This window comes from Lampris incognitus, chromosome 16, assembly GCF_029633865.1.
Source record: "Lampris incognitus isolate fLamInc1 chromosome 16, fLamInc1.hap2, whole genome shotgun sequence".
Lineage (NCBI taxonomy): Eukaryota > Metazoa > Chordata > Actinopteri > Lampriformes > Lampridae > Lampris > Lampris incognitus.
The window spans coordinates 34,654,309-34,680,936 of NC_079226.1; the positions used below are offsets into that span (position 1 = coordinate 34,654,309).

The window sequence follows — 26,628 nt, forward strand, 5'->3', positions numbered from 1 at the left end:
ATCCATGGTGTTGGATTTGCCATCAGGAACCAGATCATCAGCCACCTGTCTGAACTTCCTGTGGGGAACAGTGAGCATCTCATGACCATCCGTCTGGTGCTTACCAACAACCAGATGGCAACAGTTGTGACTGCCTATGCCCCTACTTTAGACTCTGAAGAAGTAAGAGACCTATATCTGCTTAGACGAGACATTGTCAAGAATCCCCAAGGAGGATAAGATTATTCTTCTAGGAGACTTCACCGCCAGGGTCAGCTGGGATCAACACCTCTGGAAGGGCACTATAGGAAAGGAAGGCATCGGGAACATCAACTCCAATGGAGTTCTATTCTTAACAAATGTGCTCAGTACGACCTCACCATCACTAACACTCTGTTTCGCCAGAAAAACAAATTTAAGGCATCTTGGAAACACCCCTGCTCCAAACAGTAGCATCACCTTGACTATGTCATTGTACGAACCAGGGACCATCATGACGTTAATGATCAATGCAGATGACTGAAGGACACATGATCGCCTCATCCGCTCCACAATGTCCATCAAACTCAAGAGGAAGAGGAGGGTTCAAAAGAAGCAGATCCGGCCAAGACTGAACCTTGAAAGCCTGAATGAAACTGCCACCCAGCAGCGACTTCAGGCCTCTCTTGGGGAAATCCTCCAACAGGAATATCCCAACGACTATGCGAAGCACTGGAGCCTGCTCAAGTCCACCATCCTCGACACCTGCAAAACCACCCTTGGGTACAAGCTCAGAAAACACCCGGACTGGTTTGATGAGAATGACAGAGATAGAACAGCTCATCTCCAAGAAAAGGAAAGCCTTTCGTGCCTGGCAAAATGATGTAACCTGCAAGGCTAAAAGATTGGCTCACTCCAGAGCCAAGGCGGATGTCAAGCGATGGGAGAGGGAGCTTAAGAACTCTTGGTGGGCAGAAAAGGCTCTGGAAATCGACTGGCAGACTCAGGTGACATCAGAGGCCTTTTCAGCACTACTAAGGCCATCTATGGTCCAAGCAACCGTGGCTTAAATCCCCCGCGCTCAAAGGACAGGCAAGAGCTGCTGAAGGACGAGTCCATTAACACCCGATGGAAGGAGAACTTTCAGGAACTGCTCAACCACAATAGCACAGCTGAACCAGACATTGCCAGCCACATTCCCAAGAGTCCCATCAGAGAAGACATTGGGGAACCTCCCACCATGACAGAGGTTCTAGATGCCATCAGGAGCCTTAAGAAGAACAAGGCTGCCGGTCCAGATGGCATCCCAGCTGAGATCTAAAAGGAAGGCGGACCAGAGCTCCTGTACCACATCCACGCCCTCCTCCTCAAGGTCTGGGAAAAAGAAGAACTTCTGTTGGAGCTCAAGGATGCTCTAATAGTGGCCATATTCAAGAAAGGGGACAAGGCAGAATGTGGAAACTACAGGGGCATCTCACTCCTGTCAACAACAAGCAAAGTCCTCGCTCGCGTCCTTGCAAACCAACTGATACCACTGGCCAAGGAAGTATTCCCAGAATCTCAGTGTGGTTTCCGCCCATCCAGAGGTACAGCAGATATGATATTTACAGCACGCCAACTCCAGGAAAAATGCCGTAAACAATGGCAGCCTTTGTACATGGCTTTCATAGACCTGACAAAGGCCTTTGACTCAGTAGACCACCTGGCTCTGTGGTGTATACCATCAAGATATGGCTGCCCTGACAAATACATCAGAATATTGAGGCTTCTACATGACGGCATGTCAGTCACAATGCTTGGCAACAAAAGCATACAGAGCCCTGGGTATAGCATTAAACATAAAGAAGACCCAGCTCCTATATCAACTTCCACCCAAATAGCCATCTACCCAGCCGACAATAAAAGTGGACAACAAAATTATTGAAAACGTTGATCACATCCCCTACCTCGGCAGCCTTCTCTCCTCAAAAGCTGACATCGACTCTGAGGTCAACCATCGCCTGAGTTGTGCCAGTGGTGCTTACACCAGACTCAGGAAAAGAGTCTTTGAAGACTGAGACCTAAATGCCCAAACGAAACTCCTGGTCTACAGAGCTGTTGTTCTCCTCACCCAGCTGTATGGAGTAGAGTCAGGGACCACCTACAGCAGGCACCTGAGAGCCCTGGAACAATACCACCAAAGATCCTTATGAAAGAGCCTGAGGATCAGCTGGAAAGACAGACATACCATCATCAGTGTTCTGGAAGAAACCAACATCACTAGCATCACCACCACCACCACAATAATGCAGCACCAACTCTGATGGACAGGCCATGTCATCCGCATGTCCAACACACGTCTCCCCAAACAGATCTTGTACTTCCAACCGAAGGAAGGTCAGCAAGCTCCTGGCAGGCAAAATAACCGTTTCAAGGACAATATCACGACCAGTCTAAAGAAATTCAACATCACATCGAGCAACTGGGAACACATTGCACTGGATAGGCACTCCTGGAAGAACTCCATGCAGGAAGGAGCTACATGTCATGAAATGGAATTCACCTGTGCCGCAGAGAAGAAGTGACAGCACCGCAAGGAGAGAAAAAGGCTCAATCACCACCACTTTTCCCTGTCCACACTGCACCAAAGTATGTAGATCGTGGATCAGCCTCTATAGCCATCTGAAGACTCACAAGTAGACAACCTAACGGAAAGGACAGTCATACTCGCTTCGAGTGCCTGCCAATGATGATGATGAGTCAAGTTTTGGCTGAAGAGGCGCATCTCTACAAACATCTAAAACAAAAATCTCTTTCCACTGACTTACATAAGTGTAATTTCTTTCTCACAGGGGTTTTCCCTGATCTTGTTGTACCACGGTTTGCTGAGGCAACAAGTGAGGTCAGTGAACGACAAGCCATAGTGCCAACACAAGCCTGCCAATCTGTGATATGGAGAATGACATAAAATGTGCTTGAATTGCGACTTCGCCACACAGACTCGAGCCACGTGGGTACATATCAAATATGTATCAGATCTAGCAGGGGTGGGAATCTTTCGGAATCTCACAATTCGATTTTGATTCTTGGGGTCATGATTCGACTCAAAATTAATTTCGATTCAAAAGGATTCCCGATTCAACATTGATTCTAGATTTGGTACATAGGGGTGCTAATTTCAGGATCTACTCCAGTCCACTGTGCGCTACAAAAGGCAGTGTGGCAAATTATGGCATGAAAGCAGACTACAGTGTGTATAAGATTATGTAGTTTTCATATTTGAAAAAGTTATATCAATTGATTGCAATAATGTGAACACATGAAGGCAAACCCAACCTTTCTCAGTAAAAAACTGACGCGATGGTACGTCGTACTTTGACTCAATTGTCTGGATCATAAATCTAAAGCCTTCATTGTCGACTACACTCTGGGGCACAGGTCTTTTGAAATGAAACAGGTGATGGATCTATTTTTTATTTTATTTGCCCGTTCAGAATTGGCTGGGAGTTTGGTACAGTGAGTGGTGCAGTGTGCGTTGGTTGTTTGTTAATGTTGCAGGAAGTCGTTGTTCCACTTTCAACTCTGGGTGATGGTGTATGTTGTGAGACCTAATATTTGTAGTGTTCCCGAAATACTTAACTTTCGTTTTGCAAATCTTGCACATTGAGTGAGTCACGTCAAGCTCCTTCTTTCCTGGGAGATTGTAAAATCCAATATGCGCCCCAACGCTTGCCTTCAATGACGAGACTGGCTGAATTTGTTGCTGCTCCATTTTTAGAAAGGCAACGAAGAGCTAACATTAGCAGCGACTGACTAGGCACTGTAATGTTTTCCAGAAGCTGGAACAGGTGTGCGGCAAGTCAACATTGCCAGCAGCGAGGACGCTACTTAAGAATGAAAAAAAAGTTTTTAAAAATCGATTTTTGGAATTTGTGAATCTATTCAGAATAGTAGAAGATAAGAATCATGATTCTTATGTGAATCGATCCCCCCCCACCCCTAAGATCTAGGGCCACAAAGTTGGTCATTGAAAACTGACACAAATCAGAATTGGGGAAAAAAGCATTTCCATGTGTATTTTGTGTGTTCACTCTTGTAAAAAATCCTGCCCTTATTACATTTGAAAAAAGCTGAAATTGGATTGGATTTGAGGTATAGTTTGAATGTAGCCTTGGAGTCTTTGATCTCAGTTCAAAACCATTCTGGTATTGATACAACAAAGAATACACTTGTCCATCTACTGCACAACTAGTTCAAAACCATTCTGGTATTGATACAACAAAGAATACACTTGTCCATCTACTGCACAACTGTCCTCTTTGGGGTCAATTAGGGGGGGAAAACTAACCTTGTCTTTCTCCAGCCATAGTAAATGATAAATTTCAAAACTAGCCAGGCATTTTAGCTATTGCACCAGTCAACTACATATTTTTAGAATAGGCCACAGTAGCTTGTAGGGCAAACATTTCCCAGCAAGTAGCTGGTTTTCGTCCATTCATCCATCCTGGCATCAAATGTCTACCAACCTGCTGTAGGTGTAGGTGGTTCTGAACTCTCACCTGCTGAGTAAACATTCTTTGATTTCTTTTTCTTTGCAGGTTCTGACTGGTTGCCCGTCGGTGAAACAAATTTTATTTTCTTTCTTCTCGCAGTCTTGGTGGGAGGCTGCAACTGTTGCTTGGGTTTTCTACTTTTCTTTTGCGGGCCATGGGATTCAGTGTGAGTTTCTGGTGCTGAAGTAGTGGTGGTACTTTCCTATAAAGATAAACACAAGAGTGTTTTAGTAGCCTGCCAAAAAGACAACGGCCTTTGTAGGCTTCATAAGAACAACTATGACTTGAAGGGCTCCAATGCATTTTATATTTCAAAGATTTCACGCCATGTCCAGACCTTCTCTTCTTGACAGGATTTGAACATTTGGAAGAATTTTGAATAAACATGTCAATAATGGCTCAGTAATAAGGATCATTCAACAACTAAAGATAATTAATCAAAAACAACAAAGTGGCACAAGATGTGTTATTAACAGTGGGTCCATTCTATGAAATAGGCTTAAGTCATACGGACTGAGCAACAGTTATTTTCATACCATTTAAGATTTTTTGTCCATATCCAAGCACCTGAAAACAATGATTTTTTCCCCCCTGACCCGAACACGTTTGCCTTGTTCTCCCTTGCAAAGTCAGTATAATTACAATTTAAGTTCATGCATCACAAAAGCCTTATTCAGAATAAGAAAATGTAATATCTTATTTTCCAAACCTGTGAGGCGGGTTGTGGCCTTTCTTTGGTACAAGTCAGGACATTCAATTTCTTTTTCGACAACAAACTATCCAGCTCCCCTTTGCCTCTTTTTCTTCTTTCCCCGGTTTTGTTTTTTGTTTGGGGTTCTCGTGTCTTTTTCTTTTGAGAAGTGTGATCTTGGGATTGGAGGGTAGATGTTGGCTTGGCAGCAGGGAGTGTTGGGCTGAGCCGTGACTCCATGTCCTGTTCTGGGCCTTTCCCCTGAGTCTGCTCTGGTCTCAGCTTCTCCAGCACATGGGGGTTCAAGTGTGGCCCGTCGTCATCGTAGACAAAGGTGAACCTGGCCATGCGCTCACCCAGTGTCATGCCGACAGCCTCCTTGGCTTGAATGATGCCTATTCTCCACTGAGCCTGGGGCTTGCGAGGCACAGAGGGAGCAGTCTTCAGGACACAGGAAGGACAAAACAAATGCATGTTAAAAAAAGAAGAAAAAACAAAACAAAAACAAAATAACACAAGGCCACATCAAAGGAAGTGAGAATGCTACAATAAGACCAGCAATAAAGAAATATAAAAGTATACAATGTTTTAGGATGTGTGCAAATGTAAAACAGTGGTCTTTATGCATGCTCAATAATCCAGGTAAGGAAATCACATAAAGTTGAATCAGTTCATCTGAACATGTTTATTGACAGAAATGTTTCATCACTCATCTAAGTGACCTCTTCAGTCTCAACTGACTGCAGGTATCCCCACCCTTATAAACAAAACAGTTGCATAATGACCGAAACCAACAATCGGTTTCATATGCAAACTGCCGTGACCATTAACTACAATAAATAAATACAATGGCCGTGTGTATTATTCACAGAAGATTGGGGAATAGTTGCAATCACAGCATTGCAAGATGGCACCAGATGTACTCTAGGCCCCCCCCCTCGGTTCAGAGGTGGTTGATCCCTCTTCACATAGATGGCCTCTTTGACTCCCCGTTCAAACCAGCGTTCCTCCCTATCAAGGATGTGCACATCCTCATCCTTGAAAGAGTGGCCACTGGCCTGTAGATGGGTGCAGACTGAGGAGTCCTGGCCTAACGCGCTTTGCCATCCTCTTTGCCAGCGTGTTTGGTTTCCCCAATGTACAAGTCACAGCAATTCTCCCAGCACTTAACAGTGTACACTATGTTGCTCTGTCTGTGCTGGGGGTTAACACCAAACACAGCGTCTCGGCTGCTTTCAAACCCCAAAACACGCTGTGCCAGAAATTGATCTACCCCAAGAATTGGGTCCACCAGCACAAACAGAGCAATATAGTGAACACTGTTCAAGTGCCGGGAGTTCATCTGTCGCCATCCTACAATGCTGTGATTGCAACTATTCTCCAATCCTCTGTGAATAGTACACATGGCCATTGTAACTCTAGTTAATGGTCACGCCAATTTGCATATGAAACCAATCGCTGGTTTCGGTCGTTTATTGTTAGAAACAGTCATAGCGAATGACCCGATAGCCTGCAAACAAACCAAACCACCGCTGCATGCTATGCGTTCACATCCACTTGCAATCAGGCAAGGCTTTCTCAATAACAGATATTACATTTAAAAAGAAACACACACACGCACCGGATAACGGGCCGATACCAGGCTAAAGCTTAGTATCATTTTGGAGACTTTACCCAATACTAAACTCCAATACCAAAAGCTATAAGTAACACAATATGAATAAAATCTCTAAATTGCTTGATTTAATGCATTTTTTGGTACACAAAAGTCTGTATTTCTTTAATGGTGGAAAAAACTGACACACTCTATTTTGTCAATTGACCCAAAATCAATACACTAAATCTGCAATGTTCAGCAAAAGTAAAAGATCGAACTGATACTTGGTGTCGGCAGGGCTCGAAATTAACTTTTTTCCTCAGTGTCCCACAACTGTCCCGAATTCTACTTTGTATTGTCCCGGACATAACCAACAGTGTCCCAAATTTTAATTCTAGTCGTTGCCCCCCCAATTATGCAGAATACATATAATTTGATCCTTTTTTGTCACTTAATCATCACACCATGGACTCAGGTCCACCATATAAGTTTAAAATACGTATTCTTTTATTAAACATATGAATATTAGTTTCGGGAGTCGGCAGTCGTTTCGGGAATCGGCAGTATTGGGGCTTGCATCAGGGGGCGGTTTATTCAACCACCTCAGCATTTCTTTCTTCTTCTTCTTTTAACTGTCGTTGATGATGGTCTATCGCTCTGGCTTTATGAATGTTGCATTGGCGCGAGTCAAGCAGCAGCCCCTGGTTGAGTGGATGACGTAGAATGCATTCTATGATTTGCACGAACAGGCGATTGACTGCCCTATCGTGAGGTGCCGCAAGAACGTAAGCCTTCTGTAGTTTCGCCGTTCACACGTTTTTATTAAATTATTCAAACGACAAAGTAACGTCTAGATACTCATAATTAACGACTTTACAAATAACACCTATTTCGAAGTTTACTTTTGACATTTTTTTTCCACTGTCCCGTAATTGTCCCAGACAAAATATATTTGTGTCCCAGTAGGATTTTTTATGGTCCCCGGGACATCGTCAATTTCGAGCCCTGGGTGTCGGCCCACACTTAAAGATCTGCACTTGGAATTGGTTACTGCCACTGAAAAAATTATATCGATGCATCCTTGGTAGGGAGCTTACCTTTTTGTGTACAAAACGGAAGGCTGGCTGTTTGGTGCTTTGACAAAGCTCCTGATACTGATCCTCCCCATTGAAGGACACCATGCTTTTCTCAAAGATGTAGCCTCTCTCTGGGTTATCCCCAAAATACTGCACATGGTAAAGGAGACCTGATCTGCTACCAACTGCTGTAACAGATGAGGGGGAGAAAAAAACTCCATCACGGCACAAACCAGAGTATGGTCATGGCTCGTTTTTTTCTGTTACTCCACTGAGGTGTGCCAACACACCTAAATGCACCATAAAGATTAAGAATTAAAATAGAAATAATTTAGATTCTCTTGTTGTTGCGAATTGATGCATCTATGATGAAGAAACAACTACATGTTAGCAGCATAATCTTAAAAGGGATCAACATGGAACCAAAACCAGAATGACCACCAATGACCAGTGCTGTGTTATATAACACAAAATACAGACTATCTGATAAATAGTATAATGACATTCACTTTACTCATATTTTACCCCCCCCACACACACACACACACGCACAATGGCTCATTCATTTACAGAAAGCAGTGGTTATACCCAAGTATTTGAGAGAGAGAATACTGCATTTACTATCAGCATTTAAAGTAACACTTACGATTGGTGAAAATGGTGCACGAGGTTTAGTATTTAGCCTACCTTTCTGTTTCTGTTTTGTGTGATGGTTGAGCTCAGGATCTGTGGTCACCATGCAAGGCCACCAGAGGTATCCTGACACCTTGGTCCAAACCACATCCCCAACAGAGAAACGGATCGGTACCATGGATCCTTCTTTATTTTCCTTCACCTCTGGGATTGGAGTGGGTTGCTGATTCTGTGATAGAGGTAGCAAACAACTTTTGTGTGTTCTTAAATATTTCTTAACTCTAAAACTGCATGCTGTCCCAACCATCCATTGATAGATGTTGAAAGTGTGTTTTGTACTGTTGTCAATAGGTTGATAACATACTTAATAGTGTCAAACAGCCTCTCTAGTGTAAACAACAATTACATTTTTTTTCAACCTTCTTTCTCATAATAAACCCCTCCAACACCCGTATATCATCATCAAATATTTGTGTGAAACTATTTCTACACCGGTACAGAAACTGTAACACTTAACCATCATTCACTAAAAGCAGTGACTTGGAGTATAGTTTCATTTTCAGGATCCCAAACTAACTCAAAAATCTCCGTCAGCATCATCAATAATTGCCAATAATTGCCCTGTGTAACTCTAGTACAGTCTTTAGACATTGTATGTGAGGATGTATTATGAGTACAGTCTTCTCACCAATATCAACAAGACAGATTTCTGAGTATTTATTTATTGTCCATGCTAAATCAAATGATTTGGTTAAGAAAATGTTTTGTTTAGTCTTACAAAGTTAGACCAAAAAAACAAAAACAAAACAAAACAAAAAAACAAACCTTCACTGCTCTACTGCCCTCTTCAGCCTGCACAGGGACAGACTGCACAGTGGCCATTGCGGAGGAGCTGAGGCTAAGCTGAGGCTTTGGTTTGAGAGGTCTCCCCCTTTTTTTCTTTTTGGCTCCAGCCAAAATACCTTCTGCGGCTGCGGCCAAACTAGCCCCATCTGCGCAGCATGGCTCAAACCGTGGCTGTGTTACCATTTGGGTCAGCTTTACCTTGAGTTCGGGGTTTGAGTGAGGGGAGCACTTGCGTTGGTGGGTGCTGTTAGTGGCAGGGGCTTCAGCACCCTTAAGCATTGGTGGTTCTGGAGCACAAAGCTTGGGCATCTTTTCCTGGTCCCCATTGAGCACACGGGAGGTGAGGTCTTTCAGTCTCTCATGGTTGTGGTTGTTGTGAGCATGGCCTGCCATTTTCTGCAAGACACTGTCTTGCAGTGTGGCAGCCAGCTGGGCAGCAGCTTTGTCCATTAGCAAGGCAGGATCACCACTCATGTCCCCCCGGCCTTTTCGCCCACCGAGGGACTCAGGCGGCTGCTTCATGCTGATCGGGTTGGCTGGTTCGGGCATCGAAGGCAGGGAGCTACCTTTGGTGTCCATCCCATTAACAAACCCCAGGCTCACTGAGCTACAAGACAAGGAACAAAAGGTTAACTTCTCATTCAGATGTTTCGATCACAGCCACAAAAAAAAAATCAATCAAAAGTGACCTCCCCTTAACCCTCCCTAACAGTTGGTCCACTACTAATAATGGACATTTTGAGACGTGAGCCGGTGGACTCAACATTACTGCTTTTACAAAATGGCACGCGCGAGAGAATGCACCTGTCATGGAATGTTGCAGCCGCTTAGCAACTTTGTCGCGCGGCTCGATTTAATGCAGATCCGAAAGCACGCCTCTGTAGTAAAACTGGCCCAACTTCAACGCGTCAATGAGATCGAGTCGCCGAGAACTCCGATCTACAGGTTGACCGCAGGTCGTCTGAGTCGAGCTCAAGCCGAGGCAATTCTCGTTTACATCTAATGGCGTTGGGCGGGTGGGGAAGAAAAAAAAACCTCTTACCGAAAACGACTTTCGAGCTGGTCGTTTCTCCCGGCGAAGCGTTAGCTAGCTACAGAGAAAGGCAAGGGGACGGGGAGCCATGCAGTGAATGCCCAATGAGTGGGTGGCGAGATGCGCCGCGTAACCGCAGCATCACTGGCTGGAAAAGCCGCGGAAATGTGAGCAGCTGACAAGACGGCGTAAACCCGGTGGACACCCAGCGGCTGCTGGCACCCAAAGAGCGCTTCGCCGAATTAAATCTACACCGTTGCGTTATGTCGCCGGGTGCGTTGTGCACTTTTCGTTTAATTTCAGTGCGATGAACGGTCAGCTGGCCGCAACGTTTAAATTAAGCATCGCCCCGTCCGCTCAATGTCTCGCCTTTGCTTGCTAGCAACGTTAGCCCGTGATAGCAACATGCCAGCATGCACGAAACAGGCTCCGACTATTCCCTGGAGCGGAGTCCACGGTCGTGGATCCCGGCCATGGAGAGACGCCGCCAGCCAACCAGTCTGCTTATCCCACAGCCCCTGTCACTGCTCGTCAGCCATTTCACATAATAGACTAAGCCACAACCCGAAAGCTAACTGTAACAGCTATTGACAGACTTGCTACCCCGTGCTAGTTCCAGCCATGTAAACTAATGCAGCCAGTCAGTCGTTAGCTAGTTTCGCCATTTTAACCAGTTTGCGTCGGTTTTATTTCACTCAAACCGCGGGCGCCATGACAGCTCATTCAAAATTGCTAACCACATCTAGCTAAACCGAGCTACCCCAAACTAGCTTCTGCGCTACTGAAGTACACCCGAAACGAACGGCTAAAGTTAGCCATCGGTAGCTAGCGGCTCAATAGCTTCTCGCTCGCTAAAATGACTGGTCACGCCAGACAAGTTTATTCGCGCAAAAAAAAAAAAAAGTCAAGGACTCGGATTTTTCAATTTACACTCGTAGGCTAATGACATTTTCTTTGTGTTTTACCTGCTGAAATCCTCCGTGGTTAAATGGAAAAAGTGCCCGTATTCATCCTGTAAGACGGAACGATTTTCATTCAAGTCGAATCAAAGCTTGCGGGAAACTCAAACTCTCCTCCCTACCAGCGCGAAAAATACTCACTTCCGATTGGTCGGGAGCCGCCATAAGTTCGAACCGGTCCTTTCAAAAAAACCAACCGTATGTAGTAGTGGACTTCAGTCACTCCCGTTTGTTTTGACATTATGACATTATCCCTTTAATGCGCACGTACACTCAAATATAACGCTCCGTTTCTGAAAAAAAATATATCAATGAAATTTTAAATGGCCCACCTGCACCACCCCCATGCTTTTGAATGGTCATTGTATTATTCGCTATGCCCATGTACCATGAACTACCTAAAACCTCATAGTTATTAGGACACAGCTATTACGAATGGTCAGCAAGCACTGGTGTTAAAAATCCCCAGAGTGTGTGATTCCCCCCCCCCAGCATTTTGAGATGGCAATCGAAATTCACGAAATCCGTCAGACGTTTCCTGCGTGTGATTTCTCTTAAAACGAAGACTTTAATTTTACTTTTTTGATGGAATCTTAGTGTCAAGACATGCATTTATGCAACTGATCCTACACACGATTGCCGAATGGCCTGAAAAGTTCTTAGGGGAGGCTCGTCAAAACAAGGCATTTGGAGTAAAACAGTCAAATGTACTTGAAAGCAGACGCTAAATCTCTTTTACATTATAACCCAGTTGCAACCCGCCACAAGCCAGGAATATTACTCGGCAGAATGACATACAGTCAAACTGATAGCTTGTTCTTCCAGCAGAGGGGGACCTGTAGTTTGACTTCCACTAAAAATATGACGTACGTCCTGTTCAAATTTGTTGCCGGACTTCACAATAAAAGCTCTTGAAGCGGGCCTACGATCAGGGCGAAATAGTGACATCTTTTATTTGCACGCCAATTTAGGATGGATTGAGATTTGCAGGGAAAAGATGGTTGTTCGCTGTACCTTTTATATTCACATTTGGCTCTTCTTTTAGAATTTTTTCCCCCATCCTTTGAAATAAGGCTGGATTAAAATAGGAAGAATAGACCACCCTGAAAATGTACAGATTTTGACAGCTGTTAAGACTGTGTGTGTGTGTGTGTGTGTGTGTGTGTGTGTGTGTGTGTGTGTGTGTTGGTGTGTGGGGGGGTCGCATATGTTTTGCTCACAGTGATTGGTCCATCTTACTTTGGCTAGTCCGATATTGTTTTGAAGGTCATACATTGATAATGATCGGCCCAAGCAAACGGCATTTTTCGTCACGTTTCCCATCCTGACTTCGGCAGGTTCGGTGCACACTAGACATGAGTGGACGTGACATGACAGGGAAAAATGCATAAAAAAGCAACACCTATCTGAACCAAGAAAGAAAAGAAGGGGTACTTATGGGCAATCCCGGAAAAAACAACAACAACAACAACAGAGTAGGTTGAATTTAATTGTATAGTCTCAACACCTCTGATACGAATTGACTTTCAGCACAACCGTGCACGTTTTTTACGCAGAATGTATTGGGGCCACGTGAATATTGTATAAGGTTTTAAAAAAAATTTCAAACCACTCGGTTCAAAACGCAACTCGGCGTACAGTCTTCCATGTCAAAACAAATTCGTACATGAGTGACGCGCTTTTCTTTCCAAAAACGAAGAACCGGAAGTAGACTTGCTACTCTCGGCGGCGTCACCCAGATGCAGACGCTGATTGGACGTCACTCCGAGCCGCTTAGCAGCTTGACCGGCCGCTAGCTGTCATCCGCGGAGAAGGACGGGGACATGGGGCTAGGCGTTCACATCGACACTTGTTTATGTTTAGTATCTTCATAGAGGCGAACGCCGATGTTGTTTCTTTTCTGTGTAACCTTTTAGTTATCCGTTTAGCGGTCAGTCGGCTTCGTCATCTTTTTTTTTTTACATTTTTTTTTTTGCCGGAGAGTGGCTAGTTAACAGGCTAGCTAGCTTTATTAAGTTTAACGTTAGCGAGTTGTGACAAGCCTCCGCATGGCGTTAATCCTGTTTACCAGATCCCGCTCACCTTTGATGAAAACATCCAGGTCGCTGAAGAGCGAATTCAGGAAAGGTAAAGGTAAGGAAGGCTATATTTATATGGCATTGTACTGTTTTGGATCGACCAGTTTGGTTTTTTTTTTTTTTTTTTTTTAGTGCCAAATATTCAGAATCAAGATCAGCAATAAAGTAGCGATGTAAACTGTCTCTAGGAAATCAGTGTCCGGCGGCCCGGACAGGTGGACTTGGGTTTACCGGAAGATGGTGGATGATTAGAGATGGTGTCGCCGTGTGTAACGATCACACGCGCAGAGACCGAGCTCTGATCAGAGCCGCTGTTTAATTCCGGTTTTGTCGTCCCACCTTCCTTACCGCTGTTATAAGCCTACTTTTACTCGATGTCGTTAGCCAATATGTCTAGGTTAAGTGGGAACTGCATTCAAACACTTTGCGAATACTGAGCAATGTCAGGACACGTGATGTCGGGCCGGGCTACTTGAGGACACCCTGGTTTCTGATCTTGGTGGCCGGTGCCTCTTCTTTGGACAGACGAGTGGCGTCCTATTCCAGAACAGCGTGTTTAGACTTTACGTGCTTGGACAAGACGGCGGAAATTATACCTTGGTGACGTCACGCGTTGACTCCGTAACGTTTGCTCACCTTTAGGCCAATGGATGGGCCTCCCTGTCGGTGTCATTAGCGCTGTTACGTCATCCGTACCGTGGACGCCACGGAGCAGGTGGAAATGTCCAAAATGAGTCAGGAAGTGTTCGCCTGACATCTTTTTTATAACATTTTTTTTATGAGAGTGGGGGGGTATCTTAAAAGTTGTGGCGTGTCAATCACCTGACTTTCAGAACGTGAGCGGTTTTCACTTTTTTTTTGGTTAATTCAAACTGGTCATTACAGTGCTCTAGTTAATTGTCACAGACCATGGGTGTCAACTACTGTGGGCTTTGCAACAGGTTAAAAAAAGCTGCGATATGTGTAAGACAAGCCAGTAGACGTTTTATCAGTTGCCGAGTAGCCTTGAACTGCGATTTGAACTACTTGATTACCAATAAGGCACGATTGCTTGATGCTGCAATTTCAGCTGACCACAGATTTATGACTGGCATGTATTTAAGCATAGCTGTCGTAAAACCGACTTTAACAGTAACAGTTGTATGCCTTGATAACATCTCCACCACTGTGCGATGTAGCCTACAGCTGTATCAAGTCAGATTGGGACCTGTGCCACTGTGCTCACATAGTCAAACAGAAAGGATGACTGCTTGTATTAACTTCAGATGACCATGTCTTCAGCCAGTTGGTTCCATCAGCAGAGCCATGTCACAGCATCAGTCCCCAATCAGGATTCAGATTTGGGTTGGCAAGAGTAGAATAACATGCACATAGTACCGGAGGTACTGGCTTCTGTCTTGGTTAATGTTATATTCATTACAAGTTGTAGATAGTCAAGTCAAGTCCGTTTAATTTGTATAATCCAATATCGCAAATTACAAATTTGCTTCAAGGGGCTTTACAGAAACACAACATTCTGTTCTTAGACTCTCACACTGGATAAGGTAGTGCTGGCCAATACAGAAAATATTAATGATAATCGTAAAGGAGCAGCGACCAGATTGGTCGAGGCCTGGGTTAACAGCGACCACACATTGATGCTCAAGCTAATATGAGCTAACGTGTTTCTTGTGTTTTTTCATAACCCGTGTAAGACTTTGTCGAGATTGTTCTCAACAGGAAATGGTGTTTGCATGTGGTTGCTGTTAAAAAGGATACTTAAGGATCCACATGATGTCAGAGCATTAACATTCATGGAAACACTTAATAGGATGTTCTTATAGTTTCTAAGAATGAGAGGTTTATCACATGGCCTTATACAGACAAATCCCTGGCTCTCAGTCCTTATTGTAAAGCCAATCATTAACACTGGCCATGGTAGGTTATTGAAAAGTGAATTAAAGACACTCCCCTTCCCTGCAACAATTTTGATGAAGGAGAGACCTCTTAACCCCACTGAACAGTGCAAGATTGTGGTCATATTTATCATACTGGGCAGCTCCTGAGTATCAATTTTTGCAACTGTATGAATATGAGGCAAGATGCTACCTCCGTCAACCTTCTCTTAAAAAAATGAACTGTTTTTTGTTTTTTTTTCTTTGTGGAGGAAAGACCTTTGACAGGACTCCAATCCTTGGCAATGTAAGGCCTAAAGAGCCATCCATCCGTCCATTATCCAAACTGCTTATCCTGCTCTCAGAGCTGCGGGGATGGATGCTGGAGCCTGTCCCAGCAGTCATTGGGCAGCGGGTGGGGAGACACCCTGTACAGGCCGCCAGGCCATCACAGGGCTCACACACACACACACACACACACACACACACACACACACACACACACACACACACACATACACACATTCACACCTAGGGACAATTTAGCATGGCCAATTCACCTGACCTACATGTCCTTGGACTGTGGGAGGAAATCGGAGCACCTGGAGGGAATCCACGCAGACACGGGGAGAACATGCAAACTCCACACAGAGGATGACCTGGGACAACCCCCAAGCTTGGACTACTCTGGGGCTCGAACCCAGGACCTTCTTGCTGTGAAGCGACTGCGCTAACCGCCGCGCCACCGTGCCGCCCCCCTAAAGAGCCAATAACTGACATATCAACAGTCTACACTGATATGACAGCTGAACTTTGGCCAACATGCATTCCTTTTTTTTTGTTTTTTGTTTTTTTGTTTTTTGTGGATTTTTCTTCTACCTCCAGGCCATGTCAGAACCTCAAGTCTGACAAGGCAGGGACACTGTTCTGTTTGGTACACAGATGGACAGTCCACAGTGCTTTATTTCTCACGTTTAGAACAACTTTGTCAAATTCTTTTGCCCTGTGATAGCCTGGCGGACTGTCCAGGGTGTCTCCCTGCCGCCCAGTGACTGCTGGGATAGGCTCCGGCATCTCCGCGACCCTGAGAGCAGGATAAGCGGTTTGGATAATGGATGGATGGATGGGTTTTTCCCTCTTTTTCTCCCCAATTGTACCGGGCCAATTATTCCACTCTTCCGAGCTGTCCCGGTCGCTGCTTGACCCCCTCTGCCGATCCGGGGAGGGCTGTGGACTATCACATGCCTCCTCCAATACATGTGGAGTCACCAGCTGTTTCTTTTCACCTGACAGTGAGGAGTTTCACCCCACATGTAGGTGTGTAGGTGTAGTAGGCTGAGCATCAGAGTGTGCAGTTTCCTGGGAGTTTTTGAGTCGGTTCACTAAAACATCCATGATGGGAGGAGCCAACTTATTAACACAATTACACTAACCATATTACTAGTTTCGGATGGCAGCATGGTGGCGCAGTGGTTAGTGCGGTCGCCTCACAGCAAGAAGGTCCTGGGTTCAAGCCCTGGGGTAGTCCAACCTTGGGGGTCGTCCTGGGTCCTCCTCATGTGGAGTTTGCATGTTCTCCCCGTGTGGAGCTGGTCCTCATATGTGTTCCCAGCATGCTCCTAGTTTGCTGTACTGTATGCTAACACTTTACACTTCAACATACTAAATACGCGCAGTGATTAGCGCGGTCGCCTCACAGCAAGAAGGTCCTGGGTTCGAACCCCAGGGTTGTCCAACCTTGGGGGGTCATCCCAGGTCATCCTCTGTGTGGAGTTTGCATGTTCTCCCTGTATCTGCATGGGTTTCCTCTGGGTGCTCTGGTTTCCTCCCACAGTCCAAAGACATGTAGGTCAGGTGAGTTGGCCGTACTAAATTGTCCCTAGGTGTGTGTGTGTGTGTGGGGGGGGGGCTGTGATGGCCTTGCGGCCTGTCCAGGGTGTCTCCCCACCTACTGCCCAGTGACTGCTGGGATAGGCTCCCGCACCCCTGTGACCCTGAGAGCAGGCTAAGCGGTTTGGATAACGGAATGGAATATTACTAGTTGCTGTTATTTGTTTTTCAAGAAAACTAATAGGATGTCTTGATGCATGCTCAATAATCCAGGTAAGAAAATCAAAGAAGGTTGGATCAGTTCATCTGGATACAACGTTAATTGACAGATACGTTTCATCACTTATCTAAGTGACCTCTTCAGTCTAAACTGACTGCAGGTATCCCCACCCTTACAAACAATATAGTGGCTTAACGACCCAAACCAACGACCAGTTTCATATGCAAATATGTGCGTGACCATTAATTACAGGAGACCAGATGTAACTACTGTTGTATCCTTGTTTGACCTCAATATGGGAACCCTCTGGAAAACTGTTACTAATGGCCTCAGGCCCCCGTTTGCTAATATATTTCTTCCATTGGTGCTCTATGAGTTATATGACCAGACTACATTTTTAAGAGCTTTAGTGGCAGACAGCTGCAAGCTGCGAGCCTCCAAACCCGAGGTCAGCTAAAGGCCACTGAGGTTTCAGAGCTCGGCATGTCTCCTCTCAGCTTTTGGCGGGCCTCTGCAGCTCACTGTTCAGTAGTGAACTTATGGTGATATGTCAGCCCTGACCTAACCCTTTGTTTGGCTGTCAAACAAGATGTGTTTTTCTATTTATTTACATTTGGTAGCACACAAGTGAGCTGTATAGTTAAAAGGCTTAGAAAGCGGTATTGGTGTAACAGTTGATATAACAATTCATGGTAAACTGACTGACTGACTGACTGGGAATGTTTCTCTCTAATGTGCGATCACTGCAACAAGCTAGACAAACTTCATGTACAGGCGGGGAAGAATGGAGACGTTTCTTCATCTTGCGTTTTGTGCTTCGTGGAAATTTAGCTGTTTGGATCAATACCGGCGCCCCAGTGGCTCACCTGGTAGAGCACGTACCACATAAGGTTGAGTCCTTACCACAGTCGCCTGGGTTCGAATCCGGCTTGGCCCCTTTAGGGGCAGTAAGGTGGCACAGTGGTTAATGTGGTCGCCTCACAATAAGAAGGTCCCGGGCTCGAACCCCGGGGTTGTCCAGCCTTGGGGGTCATCCCAGGTCGTCCTCTGTGTGGAGTTTGCATGTTCGCCCTGTGTCTGTGTGGGTTTCCTCCGGGTGCTCCGGTTTCCTCCCACAGTCCAAAGACATGTAGGTCAGGTGAATCGGCCGTACTAGATTGTTCCTAGGTGTGAATATGTGTGTGTGTGTGTGTGTCGGCCCTGTGATGGCCTGGCAGCCTGTCCAGGCTGTCTTCCCGCCTGCCGCCCAATGATAATGGATGGAAGGCGTATTGGCAAGAATTTGGCGATGTAATTTGAATCAAGACGTAAGTGTCAGGATTCATTATAATGTGATGCATTATGATACTACAAACACCGTGATATTGTGCATTATCAAAAAAAAAACCCGGAGTAATCGGAGCAATAGCTAGCATAGCACTGCCACCCTCTACTGCTGGTGTAGTTCTGTCCAGGCCTGTTACAGTACCGGATCTACCACCTTGTGGTCGGAGATGTAAACAACACAATGTAGAGCCGCTGTAACGTCTGTGTGCAAGCTTAAGGATCTTAAACGGACATTTTACCGATGGTGTTGTGTATCCGCATTCAGTACTGATAAGCAATGTAGTTGACGAGGCAATAAAATCCTCACTTTGTATTGTATTGATTCAGAATTCAGTGTTCTCCTCCTCAGTCTTTCACATAGCGCCTACACGTACCAGAATTCATTGCGTGCAAGCCTCTAGTGTTGCTAGACGTTTCTAGAGCCCAGCTGATATCGATTTCGATATTTGAGGATTTAAAAATCTGATAATGATATATCGGCTGGTATTTTTTTTCCAGGATCCAGAAACACACAACATAAAGATTTTCCCTAACATTTGTTGTGTGTAGTTTTATTTAAGAGTCCGCACCAAGATAATATGACATAATGCATTTTAAAAAATAAACTGGTTTTATTGTCTTAAATACTATTTTGAATAAAAGTACAACAAAATATATAAATTTTTGATAAATAAGAGTCAAATGTATGAAAGTACAAAAAAGTTATACAAAAAATATCGGATCCATCAAAAACAGCTCAGCTGGCCAGGCTCCTGTATTTTGGAATGGTGGGGTGGAGTGGGTGAGGGAGGTGAATCATATACTTTTCTTTAGTCTGATGATATTTACTAGTTATATTATGCTTCAGGAATGTCAGATTATTACACAGCACCTTTTTTAAGTTGTATTTTTTTTCCTGGAAATTGCAAATGTTGGTTAAAAATCCAGTGCAAGAATCAGTAGCACTCAAATAGATCTTTCCATGTACCTAATGCTGGAGTTGTCTAGATAAATTTAAATTTGAGCAATTTTGTCCTATAGATTTGTCCTATTTAAAATTGTCATTTTTACACTAAAAACCACAGACTAGTGGTATTCAGTGTGCCATGGAGGGTCATGACTATGCAGGTTTTCATTTCGGCCCAGCACCATTGGATTAGTCCTACCCCGTCTGGTTGAAGGTGTGCTAGTCCTTGACATCAGGTGGCGGAGTGTTGGGTTGAAATGAAATCCTGCACACACACAGACACAGCTGTGTATGGTACATGGTTGAGTACCACAGATCAGACTAACAACAGTTGGCTATGGTAGTGTTCAGCTCACGTAAGCAGGCTCTTTGGCTCCATACTCTGTGCTGTCTTCCAAAGAAGGTTTTATCTTTAGGTTAGTACGTTAAGGTTTAGCCCATTTCTTTGTTTTATTGGTGGAACCATTTTAAAGGACAAGTCAGCTTTACTGTCGTTGTCATGAATGAGGGCCTCTAGCATGAGACAGGCCAGGGGTAACCACTGCTGAGAAAAAGGTGAAATTTAAATAATGGTTTTGAATTTAGAAATTTAGCTGAATATCCCTCTAAACTGTAAAGTGCATTCATATCTGCAGTACCTTGTAGTAATTATTACTTTTGACACTGCAACCTGCTCTAGATGTAGGCCATAACTGTGACTAAATCAGCCGCAAGGAACCAAAAGTGAAAATAAGCCCATGCATGCACGGCTGTCCCCGTATACCATCGCAGAAACCCTGCGGAAAATGAGGTACTTTTCCATCCCAGTAAAATGGTCGAGGATTAGTTAAGCCAGTTTTTCCAGGTGATTCTTTCTGTGCCATATGTTACCCCTAGCTACAGTAGCTGGGCACACGGTCACAGAGGTGACATAGTTCCAGTAAACTCTGTGTCCTCCTGGCTGGCAGCGCTAGCCTCCCATGTTGTACCCTGGCTTTGCTGGATTCGCTCCAGTCTGCCCTGTGACAGTAAGTGGGGAGGCATGCGTGGGCCAGCTGCTCTCAGCTGATTGGGTAGCAGCGTTTCATTGGCCCGCCCTCTCTTTGCATGCACGTCACTGTACCAGGTGCCTCCGGGCTTTGGGACTCCCTCTCCAGGCCTCTCCATGGGTGTGAATGTCTTGGTCACAAGACACGACTACAAATAGACGTTACACATTTTTTTACAATTAATAGGCTTGTTCAAAAACTTGTAAAGCATTTTATAGATGGTTAAAAAAGACGTATAGGAACGAATAAAACATGAAATATGAAAGAAATGAATGAAAAAAGGGTTCTGCAAAAACAAATTCAGCTGTGGGGAAAAAGTACTTGACCAGACCATGTGATTTGAGATGCCAAAAAAGTTTTCGCATTTTTTTTCTTCGTTTGCCTGTTTTTGTTGGCTTGCTTGCTGACTTGTTTTACATTTTTTTTCTTAGACTGTTATTGCAGACTCAAACCTCAAATGAATAAAGCTTTACCGCTGAGAAAGAGGCCAGAGCCAACAGAACAAAGTAGAAGTGACTTTTACTAAATATGTTTTGATCTATATATTTATGATATAAATATGTTAAATATGATGCAAAGGAAGGGCTGGCAATATTTCCTTGTTACTTTTAATTGTCTGTCAGTGGTATTGAATTGGGGTGAAATTCAGATATTGTCATATATAATTTTGTTGTCTAAATTAATGTTAATGAGAATCTATTACCATACATTTCTCACAAAATGAGGTGTGAAATATTTGAGGGTGTATTATTTGGAAGCGAGTTCTGGTTTGATTTACTTTACATTTCTGAATAGTTCAAAGTGATGAACCTCAAGCATGATATTTTTGTATATGTATGCTGATACTGTGATATGGATATCGATATTGTGTAAAATTCCCTGACAATAATATTATTTCATATTTCATAAAGCATTCCCCAAAGGCAGTCTGAGTTGTTGCTGATGTTACAGCTGACTATGTAAATCATTGGAGGCAGAACTGGAAGACTTGTTTGATCCCTTTTGTGTGTGTGTGTGTGTGTGTGTGTGTGTGTGTGTGTGTGTGTGTGTGTGTGTGTGTGTGTGTGTGTGTGTGTGTGTGTGTGTGTGTGTAATGGCTTATCATTGCACAGCCGCTCATGTTGTTTGCCTTCCTTCCAGGGAAACTACAAGATGGTGCCTGTTTCAACTGCACAGCACTTAGACTCTCCAGTCAAAAGTAAGTCAATTACAAAGAGGGTCTCACTGATGACAGCTCACAAGATCTAAATGATGTCAGCAAAGATCTACTAGTCCAAAACATTACTCTTCCATGTAAAAAAAAGAGAAAAGCACCTATTGCTCATCATTCAGTATTTTTATATTATTTAGGATACAGTCTGTCAAAATGTTTGTCAACCAAGCACTGAAATTCTTCCTCTTATTTTAAGAAATGCTTTGGTTTAGTTTTCTGCTGTCATTTTCTAAGAGGGTGTCACTTTGTGTCCATATCCTAGATGTGTAATTTTGGAAAGAGTGTCTTTATTTAACTTACGCTGCTGATGCTTGTTGTATCCACCTTTTTTCTACTTGCTCTGATTTTTGTTTTGCCCTCTAGAATTGACGGGCTCCAACTCTGCAGCCTTGCCACTGTGTCTTCATTCGGCCCTTTGTTCCAGTGGTCAGACAGCTCCGTGGGCTCCTTCCAGAGCCTGGACTCGCAGCGACCCTACTGCGCTTTTGTGGTGGGGGCCTCCCCTTCACCGTACCCGGCCATCACAACAGGGGGCCCGTGGATGATAACACGGCCGCAGGACATCCACGGTGTACGGTGGATACATACCACAAGGCGTAGGTGGGATGACTCCAAGGTTGAGAAATCACTGCGTTCGCTGAAGGACAAGAACAAGAAACTGGAGGAGGGTGGGCCGGTGTATAGCCCCACGCTGGATGCAGAGCCCGTGAGAAGAACCCTCAGGCAGCGGGTGGTAGATGAAATCAAGCACTACTATCACGGCTTCAGGCTGCTGTGGATCGACACAACCATCGCCGGGCGCATGCTGTGGAGGGTACTAAACGGACACACCCTGTCTCGCCGGGAGAGGAGACAGGTGAGGCCGACAATGTCCAGTCTAGTTAGGCCCACTACATGATGTTGAACCTACAGTTGAAATTAAAATAGTTAATTTATTCATTCATTAATTTTCCAAGCCGCTTATCCTAATTAGGATCTCTGGGTGCTGGAGCCTTTCCCAGTGCTCAGTGGGCAGAAAGCAGGGAAACACCCTGGGCAAATCGCCAGTCCATCATAGGGCAGACATACATTCATGTACACATTCACACCTAGGGGCAATTTAGTGTCTCCGATTCACCTGGCTTACATGTCTTTGGATTGTTGGAGGAAAGCAAAGCTCCCCTGAAACCCACGCAGACACAGGGAGAACATGCAAATTCCACACAGAAAGGACCCTGTATGGCTGGCCAGGAATCGAACCCAGGACCGTCTTGCTTTGAGGCGACATCACTAACCAATGTGCCACTGTGCCGCCCCACATAAAATTAAATATTAAAATAATGTGCCATTGAGTAAAGAATTTAACATTCTTTGAATTCATTCAATTAAAGCATCTGAAGACAACTTTTCAACTTTTCCCCTTAGCATTTCCAAATGTTTATATTGTTTGCGCCACTGTTGCAAAGACAGCTGGATCGCCTGGCTACTGTCCAAAGCAGTAAACAGCAGTAAGAATCTCAATTTGCACTAGAAACCCTGATCTCAGTGCTATGATAAAGGCAGTGTATAACATCCTGTAGTAGGCAGGTTGTGTTTACTTACTGATCCAGTAGAAAGAATATTTTGGTTGCACAATGGTTGACGCCTTCCCTTGTGCCGTAAATCGAGCCTTCATTTTCCCGCGAGGTGGCAGACAGAATGGCACAGTGAAAGCGAGGCTTATAGGGAACCAATCAAAATACCAACGGTGTTATTATTCTATAGCAATTACACTGCAGTCAACACTGACTTCATAATGACAAGTTAAAGCAAAAAAAGTTGTCTACTGCCACTTTAATAGAGAAGGAACAGGCAATTAGTTTAAAGCTTGTACTCGGACATGTTAATGTATTTTCAACCTAACACTTGAATCTTTGAAGCATTTTTGTCCGTTGGTGAGATATTTTCATCATCCTTGAAAGGGCTTTGCTATGCATTAGGCCTCTTTAAGTACTGTCCTACTTCACGTTCATGAAGTCCACACAGTCACTCTTGGATTTGCTGCAGTCCAATAGGGAGCTCAACTGAAGCAGTTGGCTTAAGAGTCTCTTAAAGGATTATTCTGGGTTTTTTTTACAACCTGAGTCATATATTCACAGTTTTTGCCATTGTGCATATCAGTTAAGATATCTTTTAATTCACTGGCTTCATTTTCGAGATTTTGGACACGGGATCACAGCCAGACATCACTTTTACAACAGTGTCTTACGGGGGAACTGAACACAAGCCTTTAACCATTCCTTTCGATAATAAAAACAACAAATAAAACCTTAGTGCCTCAATTAGACTATGTACATGATTTCCAATTATTGATAACTTTCTCGGTTGCACTGGCTGGGTAATTACTCAATAAGTACTACTACTTACAGTAAGTAAAAGCTGGTCATTCTTGTGAGTTGAACCAGGAAGTAGCTCAGTAACGGATCGATCACTGATGATATTGGACATTTAAGGTAACTTTCAACTCGCACTTAAGTCTGCACATCCAAGTATGTGGCTTAGATAATTGGGTTATGTTGGCGTGTTGAAACATGCCTGATACTCCTGTTCCATTGCCTCACAATACGCTGTTGTAAAGACGTTTTCAGCGCCTGGGCTCGTATCCAAAATCTAAACACTGAAGCTGGTGAGTAAAATGGTGTCATGACCAATGTGCACAATGGCAAATATTATGAAAATAAGACCCAAGTTGTGAAGGAAATGGAACTGTCCTTCAAGGGTACAACAATGTTAATGAGTTACTTTACTCTCACATATTTTGATATCCAGACCAGGGACTTGGGCCCGTACCATCACAAGGCTGCTTCTGTCAAGTTTCAGTAAATCACTGCCATAAATGTAACAAGAATCTATTGGCGCCCAGAGTTGTATGTAGCTAATATTGGATGAACTATTAAGATATTTGCAATGTAATAAAGCAAATGAAAGAAAAAAGAAAAACGCTAACTTTTTATCCATATATTATTCCTTCTCAGGTTTGTAATGGTATTCAGCCTAACACGATCTAGTTAAGTCTAATACAATTTGTCAGCGATTTAGTCTAATTAGGCCCACAATCTAATGTTGAGCCTACACTAATTACATTACTGTAACATAGATAAACAGTGTCAATTCCATTAACAATTACCCTTGTGTGGCAATAGGTAGCAGAGTTTTAAGTAAATCTTGTAGCGCAGAAGTAAATCTATGTATTTAGTATGTCCATCCGTCCATCCATCCATTATCCAAGCCGCTTATCCTACTCAGGGTCGTGGTATGCTAGAGCCTATCCCAGCAGTCATTGGGCAGCAGGCAGAGAGACACCCTGGACAGGCTGCCAGTCCATCACAGGGCCCACACACACACACACACACACACACATTCACACCTAGAGACAATTTAGTATGGTCAATTCACCTGACCTACATATCTTCGGACTGTGGGAGGAAACCAGAGCACCCAGAGGAAACCCATGCAGATACAGGGAGAACATGCAAACTCCACACAGAGGATGACCTGTGATGACCCCCCCCCCCCCCCAAGGTTGGACAACCCTGGGGTTCGAACCCAGGACCTTCTTGCTGTGAGGCGACCGCGCTAATCACTGTGCGTATTTAGTATGTTGAAGTGTAAAGTGTTAACATACACTACAGCAAACTAGGAGCATGCTGGGAACACATATGAGGACCAGCTCTTAAAACTGTCCTCACAGAACTCTAACTTAACAAAGGATAGTCGCAAATAGCTGTTTCTCAGATGTGGTTATTCCATGTGCGAGATAACTCGGAAAGTCTACCAAGGAGTTCATGTTCACCCCAATGGAAAATGTGACTCTTTCAAATGATTATTGTTTTGATGGGTGGAGCGCTATAGTTTTATTTACTTATTCTTTCTTCAGTACTGTCATCCTAGATATTAATCCATCCATCCAACCATTATCCAAACCACTTATTCCAATTGGGGTTGCGGGATGCTGGAGCCTATCCCAGCAGTCACTGGGCGGCAGGCAGGGAGACACCCCGGGCAGGCCGCTAGTCCATCACAGAGCTGACGCATAACAATTGTATGACACTAAATGGCTGCAGTCAACATCACTCAGCTGATGGTGAATTTTGTCTATAGGCCTTTTTGGCAGGTGACCAGCCATATTTGGAAAGGGTTTTTTTCCCCCACAAATCTGAACATGTATATTTGATCAGTGAGTTCAGTGAATGTGGTCAATAGCCAGTAATCCTTGTTTCCTGCCCCAAGTGCTTACAGAGCAGATGATCGGTAGATGTTTAGAGATCAAGAGTTCTGAGCAGGGATTCAGGTAAGAATGTCCAGACATCGTGTTCTGCCACGATTTAATCCATGGTGTCTCACGCCTGATGAGATCAATTATAGAAAGTTGCTGCATAACAATGTTTAGTCACTAATCAGGCTACAGACTCCACTGCTGGATTATAGTTTTAAGAGAGGGCATTAGGCTACATGTTTTTTAATCTGACTGACCTAGACCTTCTTTAGATTAAGGCATAATGGTAGCTGAAATCCACACATTCTTTGGCCACCGTTTCCTCTGCATTGACTCAGCAGTAGCCCCTTGCTGTTATGAAGAAAACAGTGGTTAAACTGCTGCAAGCTGAGCAAATGTCATAACTGGGGCCAATGTAAGGATCGGGCTGAAAGCGAAACGTTCTCCTGACCAGGACTGCAAGGCAGTGTAGATTTTACTTTCTAGGAACATAGCTGACACTGATTACAAGGGAAATACTGTGCACTTTGTAGAATAAGACAGTAGTCACCTGT

The 26,628-nt window shown here is 44.2% G+C and overlaps 2 protein-coding genes across 5 annotated transcripts in view; one reads left to right on the forward strand and one right to left on the reverse strand.

Annotated features, from left to right (window-relative positions):
* Nucleotides 1–9,945, reverse strand: part of nsd2 (nuclear receptor binding SET domain protein 2) — a 47,295-nt gene extending 37,350 nt beyond the window's left edge. The window contains exons 1-4 of the mRNA XM_056295435.1: nucleotides 9,313–9,945; nucleotides 8,542–8,710; nucleotides 7,876–8,042; nucleotides 5,436–5,622 (exon numbers count right to left, since the gene is read on the reverse strand). Of these exons, the coding sequence (XP_056151410.1) occupies nucleotides 5,436–5,622; nucleotides 7,876–8,042; nucleotides 8,542–8,710; nucleotides 9,313–9,912 (1,123 nt within the window). The 5' untranslated portion in view covers nucleotides 9,913–9,945. The remainder of the gene's footprint in view (nucleotides 1–5,435; nucleotides 5,623–7,875; nucleotides 8,043–8,541; nucleotides 8,711–9,312) is intronic.
* Nucleotides 9,946–13,127: 3,182 nt separating this feature from the next.
* The window catches only part of letm1 (leucine zipper-EF-hand containing transmembrane protein 1), a 34,458-nt gene continuing 20,957 nt past the window's right edge, over nucleotides 13,128–26,628 (forward strand). For 2 of the 4 annotated variants that reach the window (XM_056295546.1, XM_056295548.1), the window contains exons 1-3: nucleotides 13,128–13,458; nucleotides 21,768–21,825; nucleotides 22,204–22,696. In XM_056295546.1, the coding sequence (XP_056151521.1) occupies nucleotides 13,374–13,458; nucleotides 21,768–21,825; nucleotides 22,204–22,696 (636 nt within the window). In that variant the 5' untranslated portion in view covers nucleotides 13,128–13,373. The remainder of the gene's footprint in view (nucleotides 13,459–21,767; nucleotides 21,826–22,203; nucleotides 22,697–26,628) is intronic. The other 2 variants (XM_056295547.1, XM_056295549.1) reach the window with 1 other exon arrangement.